At 63.0% G+C, this 26,870-nt stretch overlaps 1 protein-coding gene across 9 annotated transcripts; it reads right to left on the bottom strand.

Annotated features, from left to right (window-relative positions):
* Positions 1-590: 590 nt before the first annotated feature.
* On the bottom strand, positions 591-26,278 carry ELN (elastin). Of its 9 annotated transcripts, XM_053995371.1 has the most exons (40): positions 26,118-26,269; positions 20,049-20,102; positions 19,566-19,592; positions 19,349-19,381; positions 17,896-17,940; positions 17,245-17,337; positions 16,819-16,878; positions 16,650-16,715; positions 16,520-16,567; positions 15,501-15,572; positions 15,275-15,301; positions 14,996-15,067; positions 12,400-12,426; positions 11,923-11,988; positions 11,603-11,647; positions 11,383-11,463; positions 11,233-11,292; positions 10,459-10,563; positions 10,334-10,375; positions 8,962-9,099; positions 8,837-8,878; positions 7,448-7,585; positions 7,323-7,364; positions 5,934-6,071; positions 5,809-5,850; positions 5,441-5,566; positions 5,303-5,359; positions 5,008-5,142; positions 4,875-4,922; positions 4,009-4,131; positions 3,776-3,829; positions 3,489-3,623; positions 3,269-3,316; positions 2,870-2,911; positions 2,615-2,653; positions 2,157-2,183; positions 1,703-1,744; positions 1,487-1,513; positions 1,336-1,386; positions 591-1,232 (listed from the first exon to the last, which is right to left on the bottom strand). In XM_053995371.1, the coding sequence occupies exons 1-40, from the start codon at positions 26,194-26,196 to the stop codon at positions 1,183-1,185; spliced, it is 2,646 nt and encodes an 881-aa protein (XP_053851346.1). In that variant the 5' UTR covers positions 26,197-26,269; the 3' UTR covers positions 591-1,182. The 9 variants fall into 9 exon arrangements, with proteins under 9 accessions (XP_053851346.1, XP_053851349.1, XP_053851351.1 ...); XM_053995374.1 differs by lacking the exon at positions 2,157-2,183; XM_053995376.1 differs by lacking the exons at positions 1,703-1,744; positions 2,157-2,183.
* Between the last annotated feature and the right edge of the window lie 592 nt (positions 26,279-26,870).

Below are 26,870 nucleotides of genomic sequence, written 5' to 3'. Positions count from 1 at the left end.
AGAGAAAGAGGAGAAAAAAAAAAAAAAGGGGGGGGTTTGATAAACAACAAGTATTCTGCTTAAGAATTGTGCAAATGCAGCTAGCACAGAAGACTGTGTAACTAACTATATACAAGCTAACTTTTAGACCAAGGACAACCGGCAAAGAAGATAAGGAGCTTTCATCCCTATGATCACCAAGGGCAGAGAGAAAAAGGACCCCCTAGCAACCAATTGCACCAGCACAGAGTACATAGAGAGAAAATACGTCAACCAAAAAAAAGGGGGGACTATAAAAACAAAAAGGTCAAAGGGGGAAGGTGCGCCGTGGCAGAGTGGAAACTCCCCGGCCGCCCAGCGCTGTTTTTTGCTTAATACCGCTTGCTTAATAAATTCTTGTTAATTGATTTATCTATAATTAGCCTCCCCAATTGACTTTGTCCATAACACGCGTGTCCCAGGGCTGTGACCATGCCGTGGGACAAGCAACAGCCCTGAAGCAAGGACCCAGCACGGCTCCAGGCTCGTGCAGTGCCACGGGCTGGGGTGAACCCCTGCATCATTGCCACCGCCACGGTGGCATGGACACGACACACAGGTTGGAGCCAGAATCCTTTAAAAACTTGTCCTTTATTAGTCTGTCAGAAGCAAGTCCCTCTGTATAGGGCGTCCCACCCAGTTATAGCAAAGTGAGCAACGTGAAGGGACTGAGCCCCTCCTGCCCGCGGCCCCCCCCAAACCGGGGGGAGCGCGGGGACTGGGGTGGGGGCCGGGCTGACGGGGCTCCCCGCACAGCCCCCGCCGCCGGCATCCCCTTCCCTCCCTCCCTCCCTTCCTCCAATGTGGGGTGCCCCTCATCCTGTGTCCCCCCCCTCCGGAGGTCAGCTCTGGGGCTGGGGAGGGGCGCGACAGCCCAGGCCCCCCCAAATCCCGCAGAGAGCGATAGCACCAAGGGGGACGGCTGCTCCCCGCAGTTTATTCCGCGCTCCCTGCCGGGACCGAGGGGCGGGGGGGGGGCGGGCGCTGCCGGGGAACGCGGGGTCCCTCCGGGAAACGCGGGGCCGGGCACGGCCCCGGGATGGACGGCGGGGGGGGGGGGGGGTGGTCCGGGGCTTGAGGAGAGGGTGTCTCAGCTTTGCTTCGGATTTACATTCTGGACCATGCAGTAGCACCAAAGTTCATGAGGTGATGGGTGGCGGAGCGTTACTTCCGCTTCCTTCCGCAGTACTTCCCTGCCGCGCAGCCCGCGCCGCCTGCCGCGGGGGATGCGGGTGAGCCCTCCCTGCGAGCGCCCCGCAGGGATGGGGCAGGGGCTGGGGGCAGGACAGGCCCCCGACAGCGGGGGACCGCGCTCACCTCTAAAGCCCAGGGCACCCAGAGCTCCTCCGTAGGGCTTGGGGGGCTTCCCTGCAGCGGGAAGGCAGAGCAGGGTGAGCGGGATCCCCGCGGGGATACCCCCCCCCCCCCCACCACCCCAAAACGCCCCGCGGGGAGAATGGATACTCACCACCGAATCCCAGGCCGCCGACCCCACCTGAAAGGAGAGCGAAGCCCTCAGCATGCACGGAGCACCCCCATTTCTCTGCTCCACACCCCCCAGGCCAGTCCCAGCTGAGCCCAGCGCCCGGGGTCCCTCCCCAGCCCGTGGCCGTGTCCCCATGAGCTGGCCAGGCACCGACACAGGCCCCGGGTGTGTGCTTAGGTGCCGAGCTGGGGGTGGTACCTGGAAATACCGGTGATACGCCGAAGCCTGGAACTCCAACGCCTGGGGAAAAAGCGACAGCCAGTGACAGCCGGTGACAGCAGTGCCACTCTAGCGTGGACTGGGGACGGCTTGGCTGGGATCCCTTGCTTACTCCAGGGACAGGAGCTGATGCAAAAGCCGCCATCCCCACCCTGGCACCTCTCTGGCTTCCCAGTGCTCTCCCAGGCAGCCGAGTGCCCAGCAGGGAACGGCAGCAGCGTGGGGACAGCAAGCGGGGATGAGTGTGGCAGGACAGGGGACACACTCCCACGCCAGCCCCAAACTGCAGCACTCACCTGGCTGCAGCCCCCCAGCACCAAAACCTGCAGGTGGGTGAGCCCCAGTGAGGGTGAGGAGCGTGAGCACAGCCATGGGAATGTGGATGGGGACAGGGACTGGAGTCACTCTTCCAGCCCCTCTGGCTGTCCCTTACCTGGCTTGGGAGGTTTCCCAGCAGCTCCTGGATACAAGAGTCCTAAGTCAGAGGGGGGCACCAGTGCAGCCCCTGCCCAGAGTCACTGCCCCAGGGCATACCCAGACCCTTCAGGAGGGGCCCAGAGGGTCCTAGGAGGGACCTGCATCTCCACACGTTGGGGACAGGGTACAATACCATCCCCTGTTCCCATGGCATGGGCAAGGCTGGGGCATTCGGTCCTCGGTCCTTCTCAACAATGGCAATCCCTTTGGATCACCCCCTGGGAACAGGGCAGGTGACAAACAGGACAGGGGACAGTGACAGTGCAGGGTGGGATTGTACTGTGAGACTGGGAGGGGACAGAAGTGACCCGCAGACTCCCTTTCCTTTTCATGGCTCTGCCAGCACTCCACTGCTGCTGCTGTTCCCTGCAGCCCAGCCCTGGGGAGCCTCACACCGGGACCAGCATCACTCACCGAGGCCACCAACTCCGAGCCCACCGACTCCAAGGCCACCTACAAGAAGCAGCCCGGGTGAGCACCAGCAGGGACAGACAGTGTCCCCAGTGTCTGATCCGCTCCTCACCCAGTCCCTAGTGTGCTCATCCTTTCTCGGGCAGCCCCACTCCCACCATGCCCAGAGGGAGCATTCCTCCAGCTCCACCCATCTAGGGGAGCATCCCTCTGCCTGCACATCCCCACTGCCTGGGCTCAGCTCCTGCCAGCACTTACCTGGGAGGCCACCAACGCCTGGGACTCCAACCCCAGGAACACCTGCCAGAGAGACACCATTAACACCTGTCCCCCCTAGCCTGGCACCCCCAGCTCGGAGCACCCCCAGCCACTGCCCAACCTGCTGGGGTGGCCCTGGCACCCATGCTGGGAGTCCCCAGCACCCATCTCACAGTACCCAGAGGGGCTTCAGCCCCCGCGTGACACATGAAGGAGAAAACTGTCATCAGCGAGTTCAGAGCAGGGGGTACAGGTGGCACTTTGCACCCATGGGTGACAGCACACCCCTTCCCACGCCTGGGCCATTGGGGCAAAGTGGGCACGCAGGGAAGAGAGACCAGCACCCCGATGGCCACAGAAGAAGGGTGTCTGAGGTGGCCCTGCGGCAGGGGTACGTACCGAATTTGGGAGGTTTAGCACCAGGCTGCACCCCTACTTGGGGAATGCCTGCAGAGTGAGTGAGGACACCATGGTTAGGACAGTCACCCCCACACCGCTCTCATGTGCCACAACCCTCCCTCCCGCCTCAATCCCTCCCTGCCACCCCTTGATGTGGCTCGGTGGCTTTTAGCATTCCCAGCCACCACTGTCGCCAAGCAGGGCGGGACAAAGCATGTACCTGCCCCGGGAATGATGCCAGTTCCAGGTACTCCTACCCCTGGCACCAAGCCGGGCACGCCACCAACACCGGGTGTCACTCCGGGCACTCCGCCCACGCCAGGTACGACCCCTGGCACCCCCCCAACCCCGGCACCTGCAGAGAGAGGGGTGAGGCAGCAGGCGTGATCCCCACGCTCACGTGGGATGATGTGCCAGGCCTGGGTGCCCATGCCCAGCATCCTCTGCACTGGTCAGTGCCACACCAGGGCTGGCGGGGAGCCTGAGGGGCTCCACAGGCTGACTCACCAAATTTGGCTGCCTTGGCTGCTGCTTTGGCCGCTGCTGCTGGACCTCCAACACCTGGGCAAAGACAGCAAGGGGGGGTCAGACCCTGGGGAGGCCTCACAGCAAACCATCCCTCAGGCCTCGTCTGCATCCACCCAGGGGACACTGCTGAAGTTCTCCTCAAGCCTGTTCTGCCCCCACAACTGCCCCCACACCAGTCAGGCTGCCCTCACATTCGCCCTCCTCCTCCTCACCTGGGACACCTCCAACACCAGGAACCAGGCCACCTACTCCAGGAACCAGGCCACCCACGCCGGGAGCCAGGCCACCCACACCGGGAGCCAGGCCACCCACGCCGGGAGCCAGGCCACCTACTCCTGCAAGGAGAAAGAGAAGGACTGGGCCTTCAGCTCAGAAGAAACATGGTAGAAGGAGTTGGATGAGAAGGAATGGCAGGCTAGAGGGTGGGGGTGGGTGGATGGATTATGAGATGGATGTGTGGATGGATGAGGAGTAGTTGAAATGATGGTAGGATGGATGAATATTTGGATGGATGGTGAGATGGATGGATGAATGGATACTGAGATGGACACATGGATGATGGGATGGCCAGATGGATGGATGGATGGAGGGGTGGTGAGATGTGGGAGGGGAGGTGTGTGTGAATGGGGAGTGGTTGAATGGTTGAAGGGATGGATGAATGGAGGGATGATGAGGTGCACTAATGGTTGAAGGGATGGTGAGATGGATATGCAGATAGATGGATGGATTTGTGGATGGATGTGGAGTGACTGAACAGATGAATGGAGGAGGTACAGATGGATGGAGAAGGGGACAGATAGACACTTAGGTGGTTGTATGGGCAAAATGGTGTATGGATAGACCAAAGTATGAGAAGATGGTGAACTCAGACGCTCCACGGGGCTCAGCTCTCTGGAGAGCAGCCCTGACACAGCCAGAACCTCATCCCACATTCAGCCTTTTGGGGAGCTCATCCCTCACCCCGACCCCAAGGGACCCCAGGCACTGCTGGGCCTCAGCCCCAAAAGGGGAGCAGCCTGGGGTGGGGATGAGCAGGAGACAGGACATGTGGGATGACCCCAGAGAGATCCCGGCTTACCGTACTTGGCTGCTTTGGCGGCTGCTTTGGCAGCGGCTGCTGGGCCTCCTGGGGGACAGGGAGTGAGAGGGTCAGGAGTGCGTTCCACCAGCACTGCTGGGGACATCTGAGCATCCCTTGGGCACCATCTCACCTGGAACGCCGACCCCAGGCACCAGACCGGGCACGCCAACACCAGGCACACCCACTCCAGGAACACCCACTCCGGGAACGCCAACGCCGGGCACACCAACGCCAGGCACACCAACGCCAGGCACGGCTCCTGCTCCTGCACAGAGGTTCAGGGATGTGTCCGAGGGGGCAGACTCCACAGCAGGAATCCCACTGACCTCCACAGCACCGGGGTGTCCCCACCTCTCCTGTGTGCCAGCACACCTCCTCCCTCCCTGGGACAGCCGATGGTGACGCTCGTGACAGTGGTGACTCACCGATCGCTGCTGCTTTCGCTGCAGCCTTGGCTGCGGCCGCTGCTGCTGGGCCACCCACTGCGGGGACACAAGGGACACAGTCAGGGCGCTGCAGAGGCCAGCATCCTATCAGCAGATGGTGACAGACCATCTGCTCACCTCCAACACCGGGCACAGCACCAGGAACCCCAGGCACGCCAGGAATGGCTGGGACACCAGGGACACTGGGAACTCCAGGAACACCAGGAACACCGGGAACACCAGCGATGCCAGGAACGCCAGCACCTGCAGGGAGAGAGATGAGAGAAGTCAGATCTGGCTGCAGCAACAGCTGAAAGGCTGGGCCTTGTCTGGCCCTGTCTCATAATCATGGCCAAGAGAGCAGACCATCCACAGCCACTTCAAGGAGAGACCCAAGCGGGGCAGGAGAGGGATCAGTTCCATGTCTTGGTAGACCCAGTGGGAGGCATTCCAGGATCCCAGAAGGTTTATCAGGCAAGTGACCGTGGGCCCCGCACAGCACATACCATACTTAGCTGCCTTCGCTGCTGCTGCCGCCGACGGCACCCCTGGGGACAAGGGAGACAGGGACCCTCAGCCACCATGGCCCCACAGAGCCGGGCCACGGGGACAGGGCTCCTGGAACAGTCACCTGCCACCCCGGGGACACCTCCGACGCCGGGCACCGCCCCGGGGACAGCTCCGACACCGGGTACCAAGCCAGGGACACCTCCGACTCCGGGCACGAGGCCGGGGACGCCGCCCACACCGACACCGGGAACACCGGCGCCTGCCGGGAACAAGGGGGGACAAATCAGAGCTGGCTGCAGCAAGAGCCCAAAGGTGGCACCTGCCATGGCTCTGTGTCACCATCGTGTCCTGGGGACCGGAGCATCCACGGCCTCATCCAGGAGAGACCCCAGCGGGGCAGGGCAGGGATCAGCCCCGTGACTCTGCCAGCGATTGCCAGGAAGTCACCAGCACAGGGACCACAAGGACCCTCATCCTGACAGGGGCCCAAGGTGCTCCTTGTCATAGGGACATCAAGCCTTGCAGCCAGACAGGCCACGCAGCAGAAGTGGCTGGGTCTCCCCAGCAGGTGTCTGGGAGGGCACTGGTCAGACTGGGGAGCTGACAGCCTGGACCTGCTGGCACACGTTAGTGCCGCACGGACAAGCATCAGGTCACTTCTGCAAGGACTGAGTGTCAGAGGGCTTTGTCCTCATGGACAGCAGGGCCACCGCAGCACTGAGCAAGCCCTGCTGACTTCCTGCCCGAATTCCTGAATCCCATCCTTCCCTGGGCCAGTGGAGGGATTTTTTTCTACCCAGTATAGAAGAGATGGGCATCAACAGTTTAAATCTCAAATGAGAGTTGGCATTGGACATGGCTCCTTGTTGAGATTCCCAGGGCTCCTCATGGAGATTCCCAGGGCTCCACAGTAAGAATGAAGGAGAAGATCCTGAAACCTGGCAAGGTAAGAGCTGGCTCTGTCTTTTCTAGAAGAACCTGAACCACCAACGCTGTTTGAATCCTCAGGGCCAGTTCTGACTCCTCCCTGGGCCCAAGCCCCAGACTGCCCGGCTGCTTGGCCATGACCCTTGGCTCCACTGTAGCCCCTTGGTAGTGGTTATACCTGATGGATCCCACCATCCCACCACATCTAGGAGGACAGTAACCCTAGGCAGAGGCCACTCTGCCAGGAATCTCTGCCCTAATGCCAGCAACCCTGAGCCCTTGGGCAGCAGATCCTGCAACAGACCAGCTGCTGGAAATGGATTTGGTGGAAATCCAAGAAGTCAGTTAAATCTAAAGCCATGATTTGGGGCTCATTGTTCACTTCCAAAAGGCAGCCTGGAGAAACCCTGCAGAGGGAGAAGGTCCTGTCCTGCAGATTGGAGCCAGGCCCAGGAAGAGCAGCCAGGAGCTGGGCTGAGCATTCCCCATTTCCCCTCAGGATGATCCCAGGGGACAGCCCGTGCTGGGCACCCCCCGTGTGTCAGGGTGGGCAGGGCGGGCAGGGTTCCCGCACAGCACATACCGTACTTAGCTGCCTTCGCTGCTGCTGCCGCCGACGGCACCCCTGGGGACAAGGGAGACAGGGACCCTCAGCCACCATGGCCCCACAGAGCCGGGCCACGGGGACAGGGCTCCTGGAACAGTCACCTGCCACCCCGGGGACACCTCCGACGCCGGGCACCGCCCCGGGGACAGCTCCGACACCGGGTACCAAGCCAGGGACACCTCCGACTCCGGGCACGAGGCCGGGGACGCCGCCCACACCGACACCGGGAACACCGGCGCCTGCCGGGAACAAGGGGGGACAAATCAGAGCTGGCTGCAGCAAGAGCCCAAAGGTGGCACCTGCCATGGCTCTGTGTCACCATCGTGTCCTGGGGACCGGAGCATCCACGGCCTCATCCAGGAGAGACCCCAGCGGGGCAGGGCAGGGATCAGCCCCGTGACTCTGCCAGCGATTGCCAGGAAGTCACCAGCACAGGGACCACAAGGACCCTCATCCTGACAGGGGCCCAAGGTGCTCCTTGTCATAGGGACATCAAGCCTTGCAGCCAGACAGGCCACGCAGCAGAAGTGGCTGGGTCTCCCCAGCAGGTGTCTGGGAGGGCACTGGTCAGACTGGGGAGCTGACAGCCTGGACCTGCTGGCACACGTTAGTGCCGCACGGACAAGCATCAGGTCACTTCTGCAAGGACTGAGTGTCAGAGGGCTTTGTCCTCATGGACAGCAGGGCCACCGCAGCACTGAGCAAGCCCTGCTGACTTCCTGCCCGAATTCCTGAATCCCATCCTTCCCTGGGCCAGTGGAGGGATTTTTTTCTACCCAGTATAGAAGAGATGGGCATCAACAGTTTAAATCTCAAATGAGAGTTGGCATTGGACATGGCTCCTTGTTGAGATTCCCAGGGCTCCTCATGGAGATTCCCAGGGCTCCACAGTAAGAATGAAGGAGAAGATCCTGAAACCTGGCAAGGTAAGAGCTGGCTCTGTCTTTTCTAGAAGAACCTGAACCACCAACGCTGTTTGAATCCTCAGGGCCAGTTCTGACTCCTCCCTGGGCCCAAGCCCCAGACTGCCCGGCTGCTTGGCCATGACCCTTGGCTCCACTGTAGCCCCTTGGTAGTGGTTATACCTGATGGATCCCACCATCCCACCACATCTAGGAGGACAGTAACCCTAGGCAGAGGCCACTCTGCCAGGAATCTCTGCCCTAATGCCAGCAACCCTGAGCCCTTGGGCAGCAGATCCTGCAACAGACCAGCTGCTGGAAATGGATTTGGTGGAAATCCAAGAAGTCAGTTAAATCTAAAGCCATGATTTGGGGCTCATTGTTCACTTCCAAAAGGCAGCCTGGAGAAACCCTGCAGAGGGAGAAGGTCCTGTCCTGCAGATTGGAGCCAGGCCCAGGAAGAGCAGCCAGGAGCTGGGCTGAGCATTCCCCATTTCCCCTCAGGATGATCCCAGGGGACAGCCCGTGCTGGGCACCCCCCGTGTGTCAGGGTGGGCAGGGCGGGCAGGGTTCCCGCACAGCACATACCGTACTTAGCTGCCTTCGCTGCTGCTGCCGCCGACGGCACCCCTGGGGACAAGGGAGACAGGGACCCTCAGCCACCATGGCCCCACAGAGCCGGGCCACGGGGACAGGGCTCCTGGAACAGTCACCTGCCACCCCGGGGACACCTCCGACGCCGGGCACCGCCCCGGGGACAGCTCCGACACCGGGTACCAAGCCAGGGACACCTCCGACTCCGGGCACGAGGCCGGGGACGCCGCCCACACCGACACCGGGAACACCGGCGCCTGCCGGGAACAAGGGGGGACAAATCAGAGCTGGCTGCAGCAAGAGCCCAAAGGTGGCACCTGCCATGGCTCTGTGTCACCATCGTGTCCTGGGGACCGGAGCATCCACGGCCTCATCCAGGAGAGACCCCAGCGGGGCAGGGCAGGGATCAGCCCCGTGACTCTGCCAGCGATTGCCAGGAAGTCACCAGCACAGGGACCACAAGGACCCTCATCCTGACAGGGGCCCAAGGTGCTCCTTGTCATAGGGACATCAAGCCTTGCAGCCAGACAGGCCACGCAGCAGAAGTGGCTGGGTCTCCCCAGCAGGTGTCTGGGAGGGCACTGGTCAGACTGGGGAGCTGACAGCCTGGACCTGCTGGCACACGTTAGTGCCGCACGGACAAGCATCAGGTCACTTCTGCAAGGACTGAGTGTCAGAGGGCTTTGTCCTCATGGACAGCAGGGCCACCGCAGCACTGAGCAAGCACTGCTGACTTCCTGCCCGAATTCCTGAATCCCATCCTTCCCTGGGCCAGTGGAGGGATTTTTTTCTACAAAGTGTGGAAGAGAAATGGAAGAGAGGGGGCATCAGTGGTTTAACCCTCAAATGAGAGCTGCCACTGACCATAGCTCCTCCTGGGGACTCCCAGGGCTCTGCAGTGAAGATGGAGGAGAAGGTCCTGGGACCTGGCCAGGTACCAACTGCTGGCTCTGCCTTTTGGAGCAGCACGTGGAAGCCAGTCCTGCACAGAACCTCAGGGCCAGTTCTGACTCCTCCGTTGGCCCAAGATCAAGGCATCCCTGCTGTTTGGCCATATCCATGTCTCCAGTGAGCCCCTTGGGGGGGTTTATACCTGTTGGATCCTACCATCCAACCAGGACAGTGACCCTGGGCAAGGGCCCCTCTGCCAGGAATCCCTGCCCTAATGCCAGCAAGCCTGAGCCCTTGGGCAGCAGAACTTTTGTCAGGGCTGCTGCTGGAAAAGAGATTTTGCACAAAATCCAAGAATTCAGAGGAATCCAAAGCCATGATTTGGGGCTCATTGTTCACTTCCAAAAGGCAGCCTGGAGAAACCCTGCAGAGGGAGAAGGTCCTGCCCTGCAGATTGGAGCCAGGCCCAGGAAGAGCAGCCAGGAGCTGGGCTGAGCATTCCCCATTTCCCCTCAGGATGATCCCAGGGGACAGCCCGTGCTGGGCACCCCCCGTGTGTCAGGGTGGGCAGGGCGGGCAGGGTTCCCGCACAGCACATACCGTACTTAGCTGCCTTCGCTGCTGCTGCCGCCGACGGCACCCCTGGGGACAAGGGAGACAGGGACCCTCAGCCACCATGGCCCCACAGAGCCGGGCCACGGGGACAGGGCTCCTGGAACAGTCACCTGCCACCCCGGGGACACCTCCGACGCCGGGCACCGCCCCGGGGACAGCTCCGACACCGGGTACCAAGCCAGGGACACCTCCGACTCCAGGCACTGCCCCTGGACCTGGAGGAAAGCAGAGTGGTCAGACCCCCACAGACACCCCTCTCTCAGACATGGTCTGTCCCACGGTCACAGGAGTCTCTTGGGCACCGGCTTTGTGGTGGGCTCCTCACTCATCCTAAAGCAGCTCCTCAGGGTACCTGGGATGTAACAAGGAATTTGATTCCCAGCTCCCTACACCCCTCAGGCCCCTGGCCTGGGGACTCCCAGGGTCCCCCATGGCTTTGGCTATACATCCCAGCTGCCTCAGGGCTGGCACGTTTTCTCTAAATGCTCCCATGTGTGATTTGCTCCTCACTTTTCTCCCACGGAGCAGTCAAGGGAGAAGAAGCGGAGATCTGCATCAGCAGGAGCATCCCTCACCAGGGAAGGACAGCTCAGCAGAGACACCAAGTCCCGGCCACCCTGCTGGCACCTGGCACTGCAAAGCCACATCTCATGGAGAGACCGCTTGTGATGGGCATGCTCTGCCCCCTGCCAGGCTGCTGCATCCCGAGGGGCCCATCAGCCCTTCATCACTGCTGGAAAAGCTGCTTGAGGGACAGGGGGCAGGGAGAGCACCCCAGAGGATGGGATAGGGGCTGCTGGGGCAGCTGTGGAGCCACGCAGCCCCTGGCATTGATGCACGGCTTATCCCTGTCCCGAGATCTGTCCAAGGCAGCAGGAACTCACCAAAAGCTCCTGCCTTTGCCGCTGCCTTCGCTGCTGCTGCCGCCGCTGCCGGTCCTCCAACTGCCGGGATAGCGGGATAGAGTCAGGGACGTGGGATAAGGGAAGGAGACCCTCCCCAAGCCCCAGGACAGAGCCCTCTCATCGCCTCACCTCCAACTCCTGGGACACCGCCGATGCCGACACCGGGTGCAACTCCCGGGATGCCGCCAACGCCAGGCAAGACACCAGCTCCTGCCACGGGGGACAGCACGGTCAATGGGGACACGGGGACACAGCCAGTATCCCCGGGGCTGGGAGGGAGGGAGCAGGGAGAGGGAGCAGCTCCCTGCTGGGAAGATGGGTGCTGTTTGTGCCACGGAGGGCGACTCACCAAGTTTCGCTGCTGCCTTCGCCGCCGCCGCCTGTGCTCCGACCCCTGCGGAGGGACACAGGCACTGAGCCACTGCAGTCCTGAGACCATTCCCACCTCAGCTCCCCCACCCCACAGGGACCCTGGGGACAGAGCACTCCTGCCAGCATCCGTCCCCCTCTCCTGTGGGAGGTGCTGCTCCCGTTTAGGCTGTCCCTGCAGTCCCCAGACAGCCGGGCAGTGCCCAACTCCCATCCAGGGGCCGGCAAGGGGACACAGTGTGCGCTCCACTGCCGTGCCCATGCCAGTCCCCACCCTGGGACTGCGGGGTTGGAGTGTACCTGTCCCGGTAGGGTATCCTGCCTTTCCTGCCAGGAGGCCGGCTCCTATCCCGCCGGGCCTGAGGCCTGCAATCACAGCACAGCGGCAGAGCCAGGTCAGGCACTGGCCAGGGGAAGGACAACGAGACAGACAGAGCGGCTCCCTTGGATCTCCTGCCCTGGCACCAGAGCATGCGAGGGGATGCCAAAGCCAGCTCCTCCCCACTTGAGATCCCAGTTCAAACATCTCTGTCTGAAGCTGGAGTGGCTCAGGGTGTATCCTATGGATTAACAGCTCCCAGGAATGCCAGGAGAGTTGAGTTCCCAGGCTGGTCCACAGCCACCATGGGCAAGGCACGAGGTCCCCAGTGGACCACCTCACCCTGGGAGCAGGATATCCCTCACACCGCCCTGAGGGTCGGTGGCCACGAGGTCATGGTGGCAGCCAGTGGAACCATGAGGAGTGAGGACACAAGCACTCACCATGGGGCAGCTTACCATTGGTGTAGGGCAGTCCATAACCACCTGGAGATGAGAGGAGAGGAGAGAAGGAGGGGTTAGCACCTGGCTGCTGCCAGCCCTGTCCCCTCTGCCCCATGGCATGGCCCTGCTCTGTCAGGGCCCTGCGGCACCGGCCCAGGGGCTCCGTCCACTGTGACAGTGAATCCTCCGGGATACAAACCCCCGTGCTGGAGCTGGGCCAGGAGATGCTGTTCTCCCTCACCTTGGAAGCAGTGACTGAAAGAGCCGCCCCCTCTGAGCCCAAGCCGAGGGCTGTGGCGCCTGAAGCTGTTCTGCAGGAGCCTCCCATGACCCCGCTCCAGCAAGGGGTCCTGCGGGAGCCCCATGGCAAGAGCTGTACCCAGCTGGCTGCACCCCGGCCAGCTCCGAAGGAAAGGTTTTAATTGGAATCAGGGCTTGGGAGCCTCGGCTGAAACGTGACCTCGTTAGGAGGTCGGAGCAAAGGGACAGGGAGGGATTATGAGCTGGGAGATGGCCAGGGAAATGTCTCCTTGCGAAAGAGCCGGATCCCAGCACTTGGAATGGCAGGGATGCCCCTGACTCAGCAGGGACCGTGGGCTTGGCAGCCAGCAGTTCCCAGCTCCCATCACTGCTGGCAGCAGCCCGAGGCCATGGGCTGCCACATTCCCGGGGAGGACACCTCGAACTGCACGCAGGGTGGGGGCCGTGGGCAGGGATGTGGCTGCCTGCAGCCAGGATGGAATTACCATGGCACAGCATCTCCTTGAGCACTGGACACCATCCCTTCCCAGCAGCCAGCATGTGGGGACCAGATTTCCCTCCATCCTGCCAGGCAATCCCATGGTGTCCCACACCAGCACAGCAGTGCTGGCAGGCAGAGGTTCACAGTGAGCTGTGCCAGGTGTCCCCCACCTGGAGGGCCATCCTTGCCCATCCAGGGCTACCTTATCAGCACCTTGCTCACCCTAAAGCTGGGAAAGGGGTGACACACAGGGAGGTGACTCCAAGGGTCAGAAGTCCAAGCCTTAAGTCTCCAAGGGTTTTGCCGGGTCCAAGTCCAGCTCCCCACCACCCCCAGCTGGATGGCAAGGCAGCCCCTGCCCTGGGGCTGTGTCCATGGGAATGTCACCAGCACTGCCAGCAGGCTCAGGCCGATGCACACACTGGAAGGGCTCTGTACAAACCAATGTCACCCAAGCACCAAGCACAGCTGGACACTGGGGAGTGCTCCCCATCCCTAGGGCATCAATGAGACCCTGACCTCAGCCACAGCTTCAGACTGAGCCTCCAGGGAGGTGGGTGACCCCAGGGCCACCTGCTGAGTGGGGACAGCCCAGGAGCAAGTCATCTAAAGAGATTATTTTCCACTGAAAATGTTGTTTGTCCCACTGTCCCCTCATCCCCTCTCAACCTGGACCTACTGCAGCAGGGACAGTGCAGGGGACAGCCCACGTGTGGCAGCCCTGGATCCTCCACAGCATCAAGGCGAGAGCCTCCACAGCCAGCAGCACAGCCTGTCCTTGCACGGCCAGCCCCGAGCCCTCAGAGGTGACAAACTGGCATCTCCCAGCATCCCAGGAAGGTCTGGAGACACCCCCACTGTCCAGGTCCCTATCCTGGGGCCGGGACCCAGGCAGGGTCCACCGGCAGCTGGGCTGAGTCTCCTCAAGGATCATAACTCTGCTCTGCTGTAGGAAACTGGAGTGGGCCAGGGATCCCTGCTGCTGCTTGTGGCCACGGGCCCTGCTGGGGGGAAGCCAGCACAGCTGCTGGGGCTGGAGCTGTGCTGGGATGTGCTGCCTGCCATGGGCTCCTCTCACCGAGGCTCTCCTGCTTCCAGCAACTTGTTTGGGTGCATGGGGAAACGCCTGCGGACTTCCAACGCATGCGCCAGCACCCCAGGGATGGGGGCCCTGCCCGGATGGGGCTGCCCTCCTCCTCGGGATGCACTGGGGAGCAGTCAGGTGGCAGCATGACCCCTGGAGGGCACAGAACCTGCCACTGTCCCTCCGTGGGCATGGCTGCCAGGGACAGACAGAGCTGGCACCTGGCACAGGGCTGGGAGGGGACAGTGCCAGAGCAGCCCGGGCTGGGAAAGGGGTGCTGAGCTCCCCCAGGCTGACCTGGGCTGGGACTGAGCCCCATCCAGATGGGCAGTGGGGACAGAGATCTGCCTGGAGCGCCCAGGTGGCCTCAGCTACAGCTCCTTGGGCCAGGACACCTGGCCCAGAAAGCAGACCGTCCCTGCAAGGGCTGTGCCTTGCGTCAGCAGGAGGTGGCAGGGACATCCCAGGGTGGCCTGGCGCAGAGCGTGTCCCCAGAACGTGACCCTTCCTACCTTACAACAGCCGGAGAGAGGCACAGCATTGTCCACGTGAGCCGGGGGCAAGACCACAGGCATCACCCCTGGAGCTGCCCGTGGTGTGCCACAGGCAGGGCAAGGCACAGCTCCTGGCTCTGTGCTGCTGTCCCAGGGCCAGCACAGGCACTGCCAGGTCCAGGGGACCTGTGGGCACCATGCCTCAGCCCTGGGGAACGGCGGGTCCTTCTCCTGACACTGCTGAGGATCCTTCACCCACGGTGAAGCCACTCTGCTGGCTGTGGAGCTTACCTGGGAGCTTAGGAGCTTTGATGGGATAACCCAGAGGGACACCGGGCTGCTGACCTCCAAAACCTCCCAGTCCTGCAAACCAACAGCAGACTCTCACCTGGAGCCCGCGCCACAGCTGCCACCAGTCCCGGAGGGAGGGGGGTGCCCCAGGGCACCCTGGCAGAGGAGAGTAGGTGGCTTGGGAAGCCCTGAGGCATCTTCTGGTGTGGGGAGACCATGGCTGTGAGGAAGAGGCTTGGGAAGGAAGAGAAGGACAGGCTAGAGAGACGGGACACTCACCAGGGATTCCTCCAAAGGCTCCAACTCCTAAAAGGAAACACAGAGAAACCTGTGTGAGCCCTGGGATGCTCCTGGAGGCCCAAATTTACCTAAGTGGATTCAGCTTTAGGCTGGCTTCACTGCCAAGTGCCCTTTAGGGCTGTGACCCCAAAAGCTGGGCTGGGGTACCAAGCTGGAGCCAGCCCTGAGCCAACCCCAGTGTTCCAAGGGGATTGAGGGGACCTACCTGGGGCTTTAGGCTTGACTCCAGCTCCAGTGGGGACTCCGGGCAGCACTCCCACACCAGGGAAGCGAACACCTGGAGCAGAGACCAGAGGGGTGACCGGGGGGCTCACTGGGGATCTTACTGCTACCCAAGACCCCCACACCCAGCTTCCAAATCCCTGTCACCCATGGCACCCTCACCCTCGAGGGCTTGCTGGGACTGCCCTGTGCCAGCTGCCTGCACCTCCAGCTGCCAGGAGGGGTTTGCTCCAGGCCTGGAGCTGCCTGTGGAACAGACTGGGAGCCTGCAGGGAACAGGGCACTCAAGAGTGCTGGTGACAGCAGGGCCGCAGCCAGGTCTGGGCAGGGCTCTCTGCCCTGGTGATGCTCGGTGGCCTGGGACCAGACAGGGCTCTCCAGCCCTCCAGGGCAGCAGACAGTCTTGTGGCCTCGTGGTCGTTTGGGTTGGATTTTTGGGTTTTGAATTTCCTTTTGGTTTGGGGTTCTTTTTCCCCTCCTACAACTGTCTTTCATTATAAATCGAGCATTTTCAGACATGGAAAAGACATTCCTGACCAGCAACATGCTTCGGACAGTGTCGAAACATCTTGTTTTCACAAGTTTTCCTCCCTCAAATTACTTTGCACTGAGGAATTCCTCTCTCCCGCCACCTCCTCCCCCTCCTTCCCTCGCGCCAGCCCTGGTGGCTGTGCCAGCTCCTCTCCCAGTGCTGGTGCTGCCTGCTCCCACCAAGCTTGGCACGGGATGCAGGTGCCGGGTCCCCCCATGCCTTTGGCATGGTGGAAATGTCACTGTAACCTCAGCCAAGGGGTTTGGAAGCTGTGGGGAGCAGCAGGATGCAGGTGGGCAGCAGGGCAGGGTGCTCTCCCCACGGGGGTGCTGGCACTGGGTGGGGACCACATGAGAGGTTGGGGTGCTGCTGGTGGGGCAGGGACCCCCTCGGGGCTGGGGTGCTGCTGGCAGGATTGGCACCCCCTCAGGGTTGAGGTGCTGACGGTGGGGTGGGCACCCCCAGCTCACCTGCTCCGGGGAGCACGCCACCTGGAAAAGCTCCAGGAATCCCAGCACCTGCAGGCAAAAGAAATTCAGGGATGAGGGGCTGGATGGAGTCGCTCCCCGCCCCGGCCCTGATGCCGGGGCCGTCACCTACCTGGTATTTTAGGGGCTTTCCCTGCCGCTCCAAGGCCGGGCTGCACCGCGCCCGGTACCACGGCACCTGCGGGCAGCAGAGACCCCTGAGCCCCGGCCCAGCTCCTGCCCACCACGGGGACAGCTCTGCCCCAGGCTTGGCTCTGCTGGGAGCGAGGGGTATTTCCTACCTGTGGAGACCCCAAGGCCACCAGGACCAGCAATTCCACCCACGCCTCCAATGCCAGCACCTGGGGGCATTGGGAAGAGGGGTGTACCTGCGGCTGGCTGCAATGGTGCCAGAGAAGGGACAAGCTCAGGATGGCCCTTGGGGGGTGAAAGGGATTCCCTGAGGAAATCCCAGGGGTGGGTCCCCCATACTGGGCACGGGGACCAGGCAGTTCTGTGGTCTTTGCTCCCGGGGGCTCAGGTTTGGCCAATTCCTTGCGCCTGGGACCCTCCGAGTCACTGGGGAGCCCAGTGAGAGCATCGGCTCCTGCCTGCAGCCCCGGCTCCAGGGGGAAATCTGTCCTGGCCCAGACTCCCAGGGGATACCAGGAGTCCTGGGGGCTGCCTGAGCCCCGGGATTGCCTTGCCCAGACCCCCCCAGCGCTCACCAGCTTTTGCAGCAGCCTTGAGCGCCGCGGCCGAGGCAGCTCCCGGGAACACCCCCCCGGGGAAGGCAGCTCCGGGGAACAGGCCCGCAGCACCTGTGGGGAGAACAATCTGCATCAGCACCCTAAAAAATGGCCGCTGAGAGGGTGTCCTGCCCTCGCGGTGGGCACAGGGGGTGGTGAGCCGCGGGGGCTGCGTGGCAGTGCCAGGGCTGGCGTTAGGCTGGGCAAGGTGGCGTTAGCAGGCACTGCCCTGTCCTGCATCCCCCAAATTCGTGCTCCCATCCACATCCCACCTGGCACACACAACACCTGACCCCCCTGCAGTGGATGCTGACACCCCTGGAGGCCCTGGCTGACCCCCTGCAGGCACTGTCCCTCTGCTGCCGGCCCTGCGGGGACTCCAGGTGCCTCCTCTCCTGCGGGGTCACCCCGCTGTGGTTGATGTCATCATGCTGGGGGACCTCAGGGTTCCTGTTGGGTGCCTGTGGTCCCTCAGGTCTGGGAAGGGCACCCAGCCCAGATGGGACCCACCCAGCACGCTCTGGAGAGCTGTGGAGATGGGGACAAGGGATGTGCTGTCCCCAAGGTGGGTCTCTGGGGACATCACCCCGGGGATGGCCCGGAGCAGGGGGGACAGCGGTCAGTGCTCACCTGGCTGCAGGCCAAGGGGGCCGAGTCCCCCAAGTCCTCCGACCCCTAGAAAGAGAAGCGGGGTGAGGTGGGGGGTGGCCAGGCCCAGAGGGACAGAGGAGTCCCTGTGGCACCGTGGGGATGGGAGAACAGCCCAGGGACGGGCACAGGGATGGGTGACAAATGTCCTCGCCAGCACTTGGGTCCTCCATCCCATTCCTTCTGCTTCACCCACCCCCCATCCTGCCGGGCCACAAGGGGACAGAACCAAAATGTTTATGGCTGAGGAATGAGTCCCTGGGTCTCTGGCCAGCGCTGCCTTCCAACATCTGGGGCTCATCAGCCCTCGCTCCCTCCAGGCGCAAATTCCGGAGCCGCTGGCTCCGGGCGCGGACACCGCTCCGGCTGGGCCCTGCAGCCGCCCCGCGTTTGGTTTTAATTACGCCGAAATAAAGGGCCTTGTTTTTCTTTCCACGAGCTGAAATCTGAGCAAACGGAGGCTGTCAGCCCCCACCTCGGGCTGCAGCTCCCACTGCGCAGCCAGGCCGACTCGGGGGGCCAGGGGCGCGGGGTACCCCTGCCCTGGGCACAGTGGGGACCCCTGGGGTGGGCACGGAGCAGACCCCAGGGTCTGCCTGAAGCAGCATCTCTCCATGGGGATCAAGGCGCCGGGCAGAGACTGCCGGGACAAGGGGGAGTGGTTTGAACCGAAAGAGGAGAGATTTAGATTCGATGTTAGGAGGAAATTCTCTGCTCTGGAGGTGGTGAGGCCCGGGCACAGGGTGCCCAGAGCAGCTGTGGCTGCCCCTGGATCCCTGGCAGTGCCCAAGGCCGGGTTGGACGGGCTTGGAGCAGCCTGGGACAGTGGAAGGTGTCCCTGCCTGTGGCAGTGGTTGGAACTGGACAGGCTTTAAGGTCCCTTCCAACTCAGTCCATTCTATGATTCTGTGATTTCCCTTGGCCCCAGATATTGCATGTTCAGTCCCTGCTGCCCCAGGCTCTGTGCCCTCCTGCTGCACAACCTCCTGCCAGTGTCTCCCCTCCCTCCTGGTAATGTACCCTCTCCCCAGCACTCCTAGGCCAGGCAAAGCCCGGTGTGGGCTGCAGGAGCCTCTGCAGAAGCTGCTTGGCCCCGAAGGCAGGCAGGTGGAGGCACTGCCAGCTTCCCACCAAGACACTGGCTCCTGCTTTGCATCTGCTCCCGCAGCTCTGGCGCAACTTTACAGGCAGCAAGCACCCCCAAAGGGTGGTTTGGGAGGCTGGGGGCAGAGGGCAGCGCTGAAGCAGGGTGTGGGAGGGAGGCTCCTGGAGGCTCCAGCGGCAGGATTAGTGTGGCAGGGTAGGGCTGGGCGTGCCTTGGCCAGCTGGGGTCCCCCTTGGCCACGGGGAAGCAGCGTGGAGGCAGTAGTGGCTGGGAAATGTCCCAGGCACTGGCGTGCCTGGGGGTGGTGAGAGCCAGGGAAAGGCTTCTTACCTGGTTTGGGAGGTTTTCCTGCAGCCCCGAGTCCTAGGGGAGAGCAAGTGGAGGGAGAGGGGTCAGAGCTCTCCTCCCTCCGAGCATGCCCGGGCAGGGCACACGTGGGACAGGGCAAGCCTCGTAGCAGACTCCCTGCCCAAACAAGGCAGATCTACTGGGCATCCTGCCCCTCTCCCCAGCCCAGCACAGCCTGTCTGGGGGTCCCAGCACTCACCTGCTCCCAAACCTCCAACTCCAGCACCTGCGAACAAGGGCACAGTCTGAGCACTGCCCCAGGAGCACCCAGCACCTACCCAGGCTCCTGAGAGTCCCTGGAGAGGTGAGGAGGGTCACTCGGGTGTCGGGGATGGGTCATCCCCCCTGGCATGTCGCCAGGATTTTGACTGAAGTTCTGGGGGCAGGCTGTGACCTCTGAGCACCACCTGTGGCCAGGGCTGGGCAGGGTCTAGGTGCCAGCCCTGGGTTAGGGGTCCCCAGGGTAAGCCTGGCACTGCCACCCAGTCGTGTCCCCACACCCTGGAGCTGATGCTGAGTCCATGCTGAGCAGCCAGAGGAGATGTCCCCATGTCACCTGATCCTGGCTGGCAGGTCCCCAGCCTTCCATGGTGTCTCAAAGGCATTCAAGGACCCCCCAGGCACCTGACCATCCTTGCAGACAGGGTGATGCCCCCTCCCAATGTTGCCTGGGCCCCCTTACCTGGGAAAAAACCTCCTCCTGGGACTCCCCCTCCCGGGATAGCACCAGGAACCCCTGCAAGAGAAGAGACCCTTGTTAAAATCCTCCCAGAGGTCCCAGGCAGGGAGGCAGGGGGCTCCTCCTGGTTCTCCTGCTGCTCCCTGCGGAGGAGTTGGGGTGTGCAGCTCGAGGGCAGGCCCCTGCCTTTCCTCACGTCCCTGTTTGCCTGGGGTGACAGTGGTGGCAGAGCTCGGAGGTGCCCCAGCTGGGACCCAGGCGTGGCACCTCGGTGGAGGTGTCAGCAGGACCTGGCCTGCATGGGAAGGAGGGAGGGACACGGGGCTGGCTGCTGTCCAGCTCTGCTTCCCAGCTCCTGCCCCATCCCACTGCCAGGGCCGTCTCCATCGCCTCCAGCCTCCTGTGGCTCTGGGGGGGTGTCTGGGCATGGCCAGGGATGTGGGGCTGTCCCAGCCCATCTCCACAGTCCCTGATGGTCCCAGCCAGGCCTGAGCATCCTCTGGGGCTGCCCCAGGATCCTTGGATGTGTCCTGTCTGCTGAGGTGCCAATGGGAACGGCCAGCTCAGGCCAGCGGCACTGAGGTGGCAGACTGGGGGGCCACTGCTGAGACCCACGGAACCCCCCTGTGTCCCTCTGCCTGTCTGTGTGGCACTAAGGTCACCACCCAGGTACCAGCACTTCCCACGGCATCTCAGCTCATGCTCAGAGGCCACAAGAAGGTTTTTCTGTCTGTTTTGTATGCTGGCAGTGGTATGTCTGCTGCAGGCCACCAGGCTGCCACCTCCAGCTGGCCCCCCAGCTGCACCAGGGCCGTGGGTGGGCCAGGGACTTGCAGGTGGGTTGGGGACACGAGGGGGCTGCAGTGCAGAGGGAAGCTCCTCTTCTGGCAGCGGGAGAGGGGTTGTGGTGGGGTTTGCAGGACAGAGCAAGGCAGGGGGGCTGCCAGGAGGCTGTGGGGGGCTGCCGTGGCCGCAGTCCCCCACTGCCTGTGCTGCCACAGGGGATGGGCTTCAGGGGGCACGGGCACTGTGGGGGCCTGGCTGGGATCTGAGGACCTGCAGTGGCCTCCCCAGGCCCAGGAGGTGGGTGCATGCAGTGGCACAGCCCTGGCAGCACCACCACGGGCTGTGCAATGCCATGGGGCTGGGCAGGGCAGTGCCAGCTCCATGGGGGACAAGTGGCTGGCAGGGCTGGCAGCTGGCAGGGCTGGCACAACAGAGCAGAGCACGTTGTGCTGCACATCTCCATCACAGATGTGGGGCAAACGTGGGGGGGCGTCCCCTGCACTGTGCCCCACCAGTGGCAGGGGTGAGGGTGTCCCCTGGGCTCTGCTCACGTGTCCTTTCCACCCTGGGCACCCGGCAGAGATGCCCAGCCCCCCACAGGGATGCACCAGGGTGTCAGGACACACCCGTGTGTGACAGGGGTGTCGGGCTGTGCGCGCACAGGAGATGTCGGGACGCTCAGTGACAGGACAGGACATCAGCAGCAGCAGGGGCAGGAGCCGTGCCAGGACCCATCACACAGCCCCAGGCCTGTGCCCCCCTGTATCCCCTCCCGAGGTTCCGCCAGTGTCCCTTGGACAGGACGGGACACGTGCTCAGCCCTCTGGCACGGCCCGGCCCCCGGCCAGGGGGCTCCGGAGCAGCTCCTCGTCCCGGCCGGGGCTGACAGAACGGCTCCTTTTCCCGGCACATTCCCCGCCCACACCACCCCCTCCCCTCAGCCTGGAAAAACACAGCTCCAGCTCCTGCCTTATTTCCCAACATACTCCAAGCACCCGCACAGCGCAAGTTCTCCCTCCCAGCCCCGCTGCCGCTGGGAGCCAGTGCCGGGCACGGCCAGGGACCCTCGGGCACAGCCAGGGACTGTCCCCCCCCAGGAGGGGATGCTCAGCCCCCATCATGCTCCCCGGCCTCAGACCCCAAAACCAGGCAAGGTCCCTGGTGCTGGGGTGACAATGGGGGACCCGGACTGACCTTCCCTACCCCTCTGTCCCCCTGTGCCAGTGCTGAAGACTCCCAAGGAAGCTGGGACAAAGATTTCTCACAGCATCCCTGTGGTGTGGGGAGCACAGAAATGTCCAGGTGTCACCTGCCTACAGCCACAGCTGCCAAACTCATCCCTTTATCACCATCACCACCCTCCTGGGGCACCGAGGGTCCTGCCAGGAGGGTCCCACTGTGGTGACGCTGTCACTGCCCGCTCCTCAGGCACCATCCCAGAGACAGGGCTCCGTGCCTGGACACATCTGGGCGGGTTGCAGGGGCTGTGCTGGTCTATCTGCTGTTCCTTGCCCAGATCAGAAGGTGGGTGGGGGGCAGGTCAGCATGGCCTGGCAGGAGATGGGATGGCCCAGAGGCAGTGGGATGGGTGGCTGGGTGGTGGCTTTAGGGGGATAAACCTTTCCCTCAGGAGCTCTTCCTGACCAGCTGTGCTGCCAGGCACGGCCAGATCTGCACTGCCCTGGACATTCCTTCACAAGCTGCTCCCCCAGAGCCCAGCTCGGAGCTGTTCCCTGGTGCAGGCACTGCTGGGGGGTCTCTCCAGATCCCCCCAGCATCTCCAGCCCCTCCCCCTGGCAGCACCACCGAGCACAGGTGTTGGTGACAGCCCACACACTGGTGACACCGTGACCACACTGGGCTCTGGCCATCACTCTCTGGCCATCTCTGTCCTTGCCCAGCCTCAGGGCCAGCAGCCCCCAGCCCAGTTTGGGGTCTGTGTGCTCCTATTTGTCCTCTCCACTCATTCCCTTGGCACATCAGGGAAGGGGAGACTGAGTCAGCAGCTTCCCAGTGCTGAGGGAGCCCTGTGCTGCCTCTGCTCTGAGCCTGCCAGGACCCTGGGAAGGGGATTTTCCTGGGCTCCCAGCCTGTCTCCTGGGCAGGGCTGGCTGTGAGCCTGCATCCCACCCCAGGGATGGCTTCTCAATCCAGGGGCCAGAGAATTTGCAGCCACTCGTGCAGCCCCAGCTGTGTCAGGGTGTGAGCCATGGAGGTGCTCAGGATCTGGTGTGGAGTCTCCTTGTTTATGGGAACGGGACTTTTCCCCCCACAGCTCTATCCACAGGTGTGGATATCCATGCTGTTCCGCTGCCAGAGCTGCTTCCGATCCTGGTTGGATTGGCTGCATCATTTTTATCTGCTTGCAGCTCCCTTCATAAGCCAGAAATGCAGAGGATTTCTCTATTCCATAGGTTTTGAGACCAAGAGCAGAATGGAAAATCCAGCACAGGACACGCTCATTCCTCACCCCTCTCTGTGCCCATGGGCACCTGCTCCTGGAGGAGCCTCTGTGCAAAACCACCAATATTTCCCCTCTTCCCTCATTCTGCTGTTTTCTTTTTCTTGGGAGAAAGTTATGGAAACATTCGGTCTCCAAGTGACTTTGAAGCCGTGCTGCATCCCGGGCCGAGCTCGCTGGTAGCAGCTCGGGGGGAGCGGGGGGGCTGCTGCTGGGGCCTGGCTCCTCTCCAGCCCCCCTGAAGCTCCAGCTTTCATCTCCGAGCGCTGGCGGATGAGCTGCACCCTGCCAGTTGTGAGGGGAGGGAGCAGCCCCGCAGGCCAGGGTCCGGCTGGGAAGGGGAGATGCCATCCCAGCCGCACCCTGGGGACCTTGGCTGTCCTTGGAGGGTCTCCACAGCCCTGGGCTGGGTGCTACCACACCCAGTGCCTGCCCCTCTGCACCCACACGAGCTGCTCCCCATGGGCCCAGAGCCTGCAGGGCTGGGACCTCCCCAGGGCCCCTCTTGTCCCTCCTGGGGGTGTCAGTGCTGGGGGATCCCCTGTGCTCCACACAGGAAGCACTGAGGGATGGATGGAAGCTCTGAGGGATGGGTGCCCTGCTCCAGATGCTGGGACAGGCTGCACTTGGCACCTTTCGGGAATCATGGCACCTCCCCCCTACAGTGACCCGTGTCCAGCTGTGCAGATCCCCACAGTGCCAGCACAGCTCTGCTCCCCAGGGGCAGATCCCCAGGGGCTGATCCTGACCTGCTGCTGGGGGTTTCCTGAGTGCTTCCAGCTCAGCCTGTTGGCACTTCCCTGAGGTGACAGCCTGGGTATGAATCCCCTCAACCCTGGGATGTCTCAGGGTTCCCTCTCCTGCCAGGAGATTTTGAGCTGCACTGGCAGCCAGTGCTGGAGGACATGGCCCTGACCATCCCCAGCACCCCGAGATCCCCCCTCACCATGCCACCATGCCTCTGTGCCAGCTCTGTCCCCAAGAGCTGGTTTGCCAGGAGCAGGGGTGAGGCACCAGGCTGCAGAGGCACTGCTCAGTCCTCCATGGGAGAGCCTTCTCCCATGTCCCACCAGCACTGGGACCATCTCCAGGGTCAGCTCACCACTTCTGTGAGCTGCTTCCCAAACCAGCAAACACGCCTGGGGACTGAGCCGGGGCCCAGAGTGGGGCCAACAATCCCAAACTGCTCGGGAACTGCTGCAGGGTCTCACCCAGGGTCCAGATTCCTCCAGAGACAGTCCCAGCTGGCCACGGCTTGAAGGATCAGAACAAAGCCAGCCTGGACCAGCGAGCCACATCTCTCTCACTGCCAGAGGTGGAGAGTGCCCGGGACTGAGCACATCCCATCCAGCACCCTGAGCAGGATTAGGCACCAACAGCAGCTCAACTTCCCAGGCACCTCCAGGCTCTGGGTCCCACTGCCTGTGCAGCCAGGGCCAGCCAGCCTGAGCTCAGGGTCCGTGAGCTGCAGGGCATGGGCAGATGGAGCTGCTCAGAGCTATGCCCGTGGTGACAGGTGGCCCAGCCTGTGGCTGCCCTGGTGCCCATGCAGCCCTGGCATTGCCCACAGTATCCTGCCCCCTCTCCTCCTTCAGTCCTAAATCCTCTCTGTCCAACAAGCCCCACACGACAGCCCCGGCACCACCCCGTGGCCGATGGTGCCTCTGCCCATCACACGCTCTCCTTGGCACAACCACCCGGCTCTCCAGAGGTGACTGTCCCCTCCCTGGTGGTGCTGTCGCCTCCTCAAAGCCCTCTGCCCAGTTTGGTCACTTCAGTGGTGGCTCTGAATCTGTGCTCAGCTGTTCTCCCCACCTGAGTGGGAGCTCAGCTCCCAGTCTGACGCCGAGACAGGGGCTGGTCACCAGGCAGGCATCGGCTGCACTGGCGGGGCTGCGTCACACGGCTGGGACACAGAGCCCTGCGCCGGCCGGGCTGTGTCACATGGCTGGGACACAGAGCCCTGCGCTGGCTGTCACCTCCCCGCCCCGGCCGCGTGTGCCACACCTGCGTGTGCCTGGGCTGGGTTGTCACACAGCGCTGGGACCGCGCTGGGACAGAGACCCGACGCTGGTGGCACAAGGGCGATGAGGGCGGTGTGAGGGCCCCCCGGCACCCCCAGCCTGCGGTTCGGGTGGGTCGAGTCGCTCTGCAGCTGCAGCGGCCCCGGGGCTGTCACGGCCACACACTGAGCAGCCCACAGTGCACACAGTGACTGCGGGATGCTGCCACTCACCCACCGCCCTGAGCTCCCGCTGCCATCGCACCGCGGGGTGACAGCTGACACCTCCCCCGGCCCCTCGCACTTCTAAGTCCCATGGGAGTTTGGTGGCCACCCCTGGTGTCCTGCCTGCGTGTTCCTGAGCCCTTCGTACCTCCAAGCCTCTCATATTCCCTAGCCTCTCATGCCCCCAAACCTCTCATGCCTCCAAACCTCTCATGTCCCCAAACCTCTGGTGTCTCATCAGGACACCCCTCGCAACCACCCCCTGACAAATGCTTGGTGCAGCGGTGCCGTTACCGACTGCTCCGTGTCACCCTCGGTGACATCCTGTCCCACCCGGGCATGGCACAAACCACGTGTCGGTTTGGGGAGCAAAGAGCCCTCGGCGGAGGTGGCACCCGGGGCCTGCCCACCCACCCTCGGGGAGGCAGGCAAGGTGGGCGACCGTCCCTGCTCGGGGCAGGGCAGCCGAGGCAGGCGAGGGGCAGGCGAGGGGTTGCCCGGAGGGTGGGGGTGTCGCAGCCCCGGTGCCGGCGGAGGTTCCCCGCAGGACAGGAACGAAGCGCTGGCCGGGGTACGGAAGGAGCTTTCCGTTCCTTACCTCCTTGCTGAGTAGCCGGGAGGATGGAGAGGAGGAGGAGGACTCCGGGGAGGAGGGGTGCAGCTGCCTGCCTTGCCATCTCTTGAAGGAATGCCTCCGTGCTCCCGCGGGCTGTGTGTTTTATCCCAGAGCTGCTTAATTGTTGCTTCCAAGGATGCGAGGGGAAGGGGAGGGGGGCGAGGAGGGAGGGGGAAAGGAGAGGGAGGGGGGGGTAGAGGCACAGGACACTACGTCATGAGGAAAGGCCAAACACACACGAGCCTCTCCCGCCGATTGGGCTGGCTGCTCGGGGAGGGTTTTTTTCCTTCCCCCCCCCACTTTTTTTTTTTTTTTCTTTTTTTTTCTTTTTTTTTTTTTTTTAATTCCTCGCTGCTCTCTCCAAGCCGACGCGCCTCTGCCAAAAAAGCTGGAAGTGGGGAGGAGCTGCCAAGGCAGGCGGTGGGGGAGGACGGGGGGCTGCTCCCACCGGCATGGGGACCACGGGGGTTTAGGGTGATGGATATGTGTCGCATCGCGACTGGCACCTGAGTGGTCTCGCATCCCGGGTGACACCGGGGGTTTTCGCATCCCGGATGGCATCGGCCCGAAAGGGGACTGGGGGCAGGTGGGGACCGGCAGGATGAAGGGATGGGGGGGTCCGGGGGTGCAGGCGGGAATTCGGGGGATGCCGCTCCAGTTGCGGGGCGTGATGGCATCGGCCGGATGCCCGGTACCGTGCCCGATGCCAGTGCCTCGTGCACGGAGTCCGGATCT

This window comes from Vidua macroura, chromosome 20 (genome assembly GCF_024509145.1).
Source record: "Vidua macroura isolate BioBank_ID:100142 chromosome 20, ASM2450914v1, whole genome shotgun sequence".
NCBI lineage: Eukaryota > Metazoa > Chordata > Aves > Passeriformes > Viduidae > Vidua > Vidua macroura.
The sequence above is the reverse complement of the archived record's forward strand: the minus strand, read 5'-3'. Positions and strand labels throughout refer to the sequence as shown.

Bases quoted from the DNA above. Each gene is read 5' to 3' on its own strand.
- ELN (XM_053995370.1), bottom strand. From the start codon at position 26,196: ATGGCAAGGCAGGCAGCTGCACCCCTCCTCCCCGGAGTCCTCCTCCTC. The intron at 19,593-20,048 runs GTAAGGGGGCCC...CCTTGTTCGCAG, and splicing joins AGGAGGAGGTTTTTTCCCAG to GTGCTGGAGTTGGAGGTTTG. The intron at 6,072-7,322 runs GTATGTGCTGTG...TGTTCCCGGCAG, and splicing joins AGCGAAGGCAGCTAAGTACG to GCGCCGGTGTTCCCGGTGTC.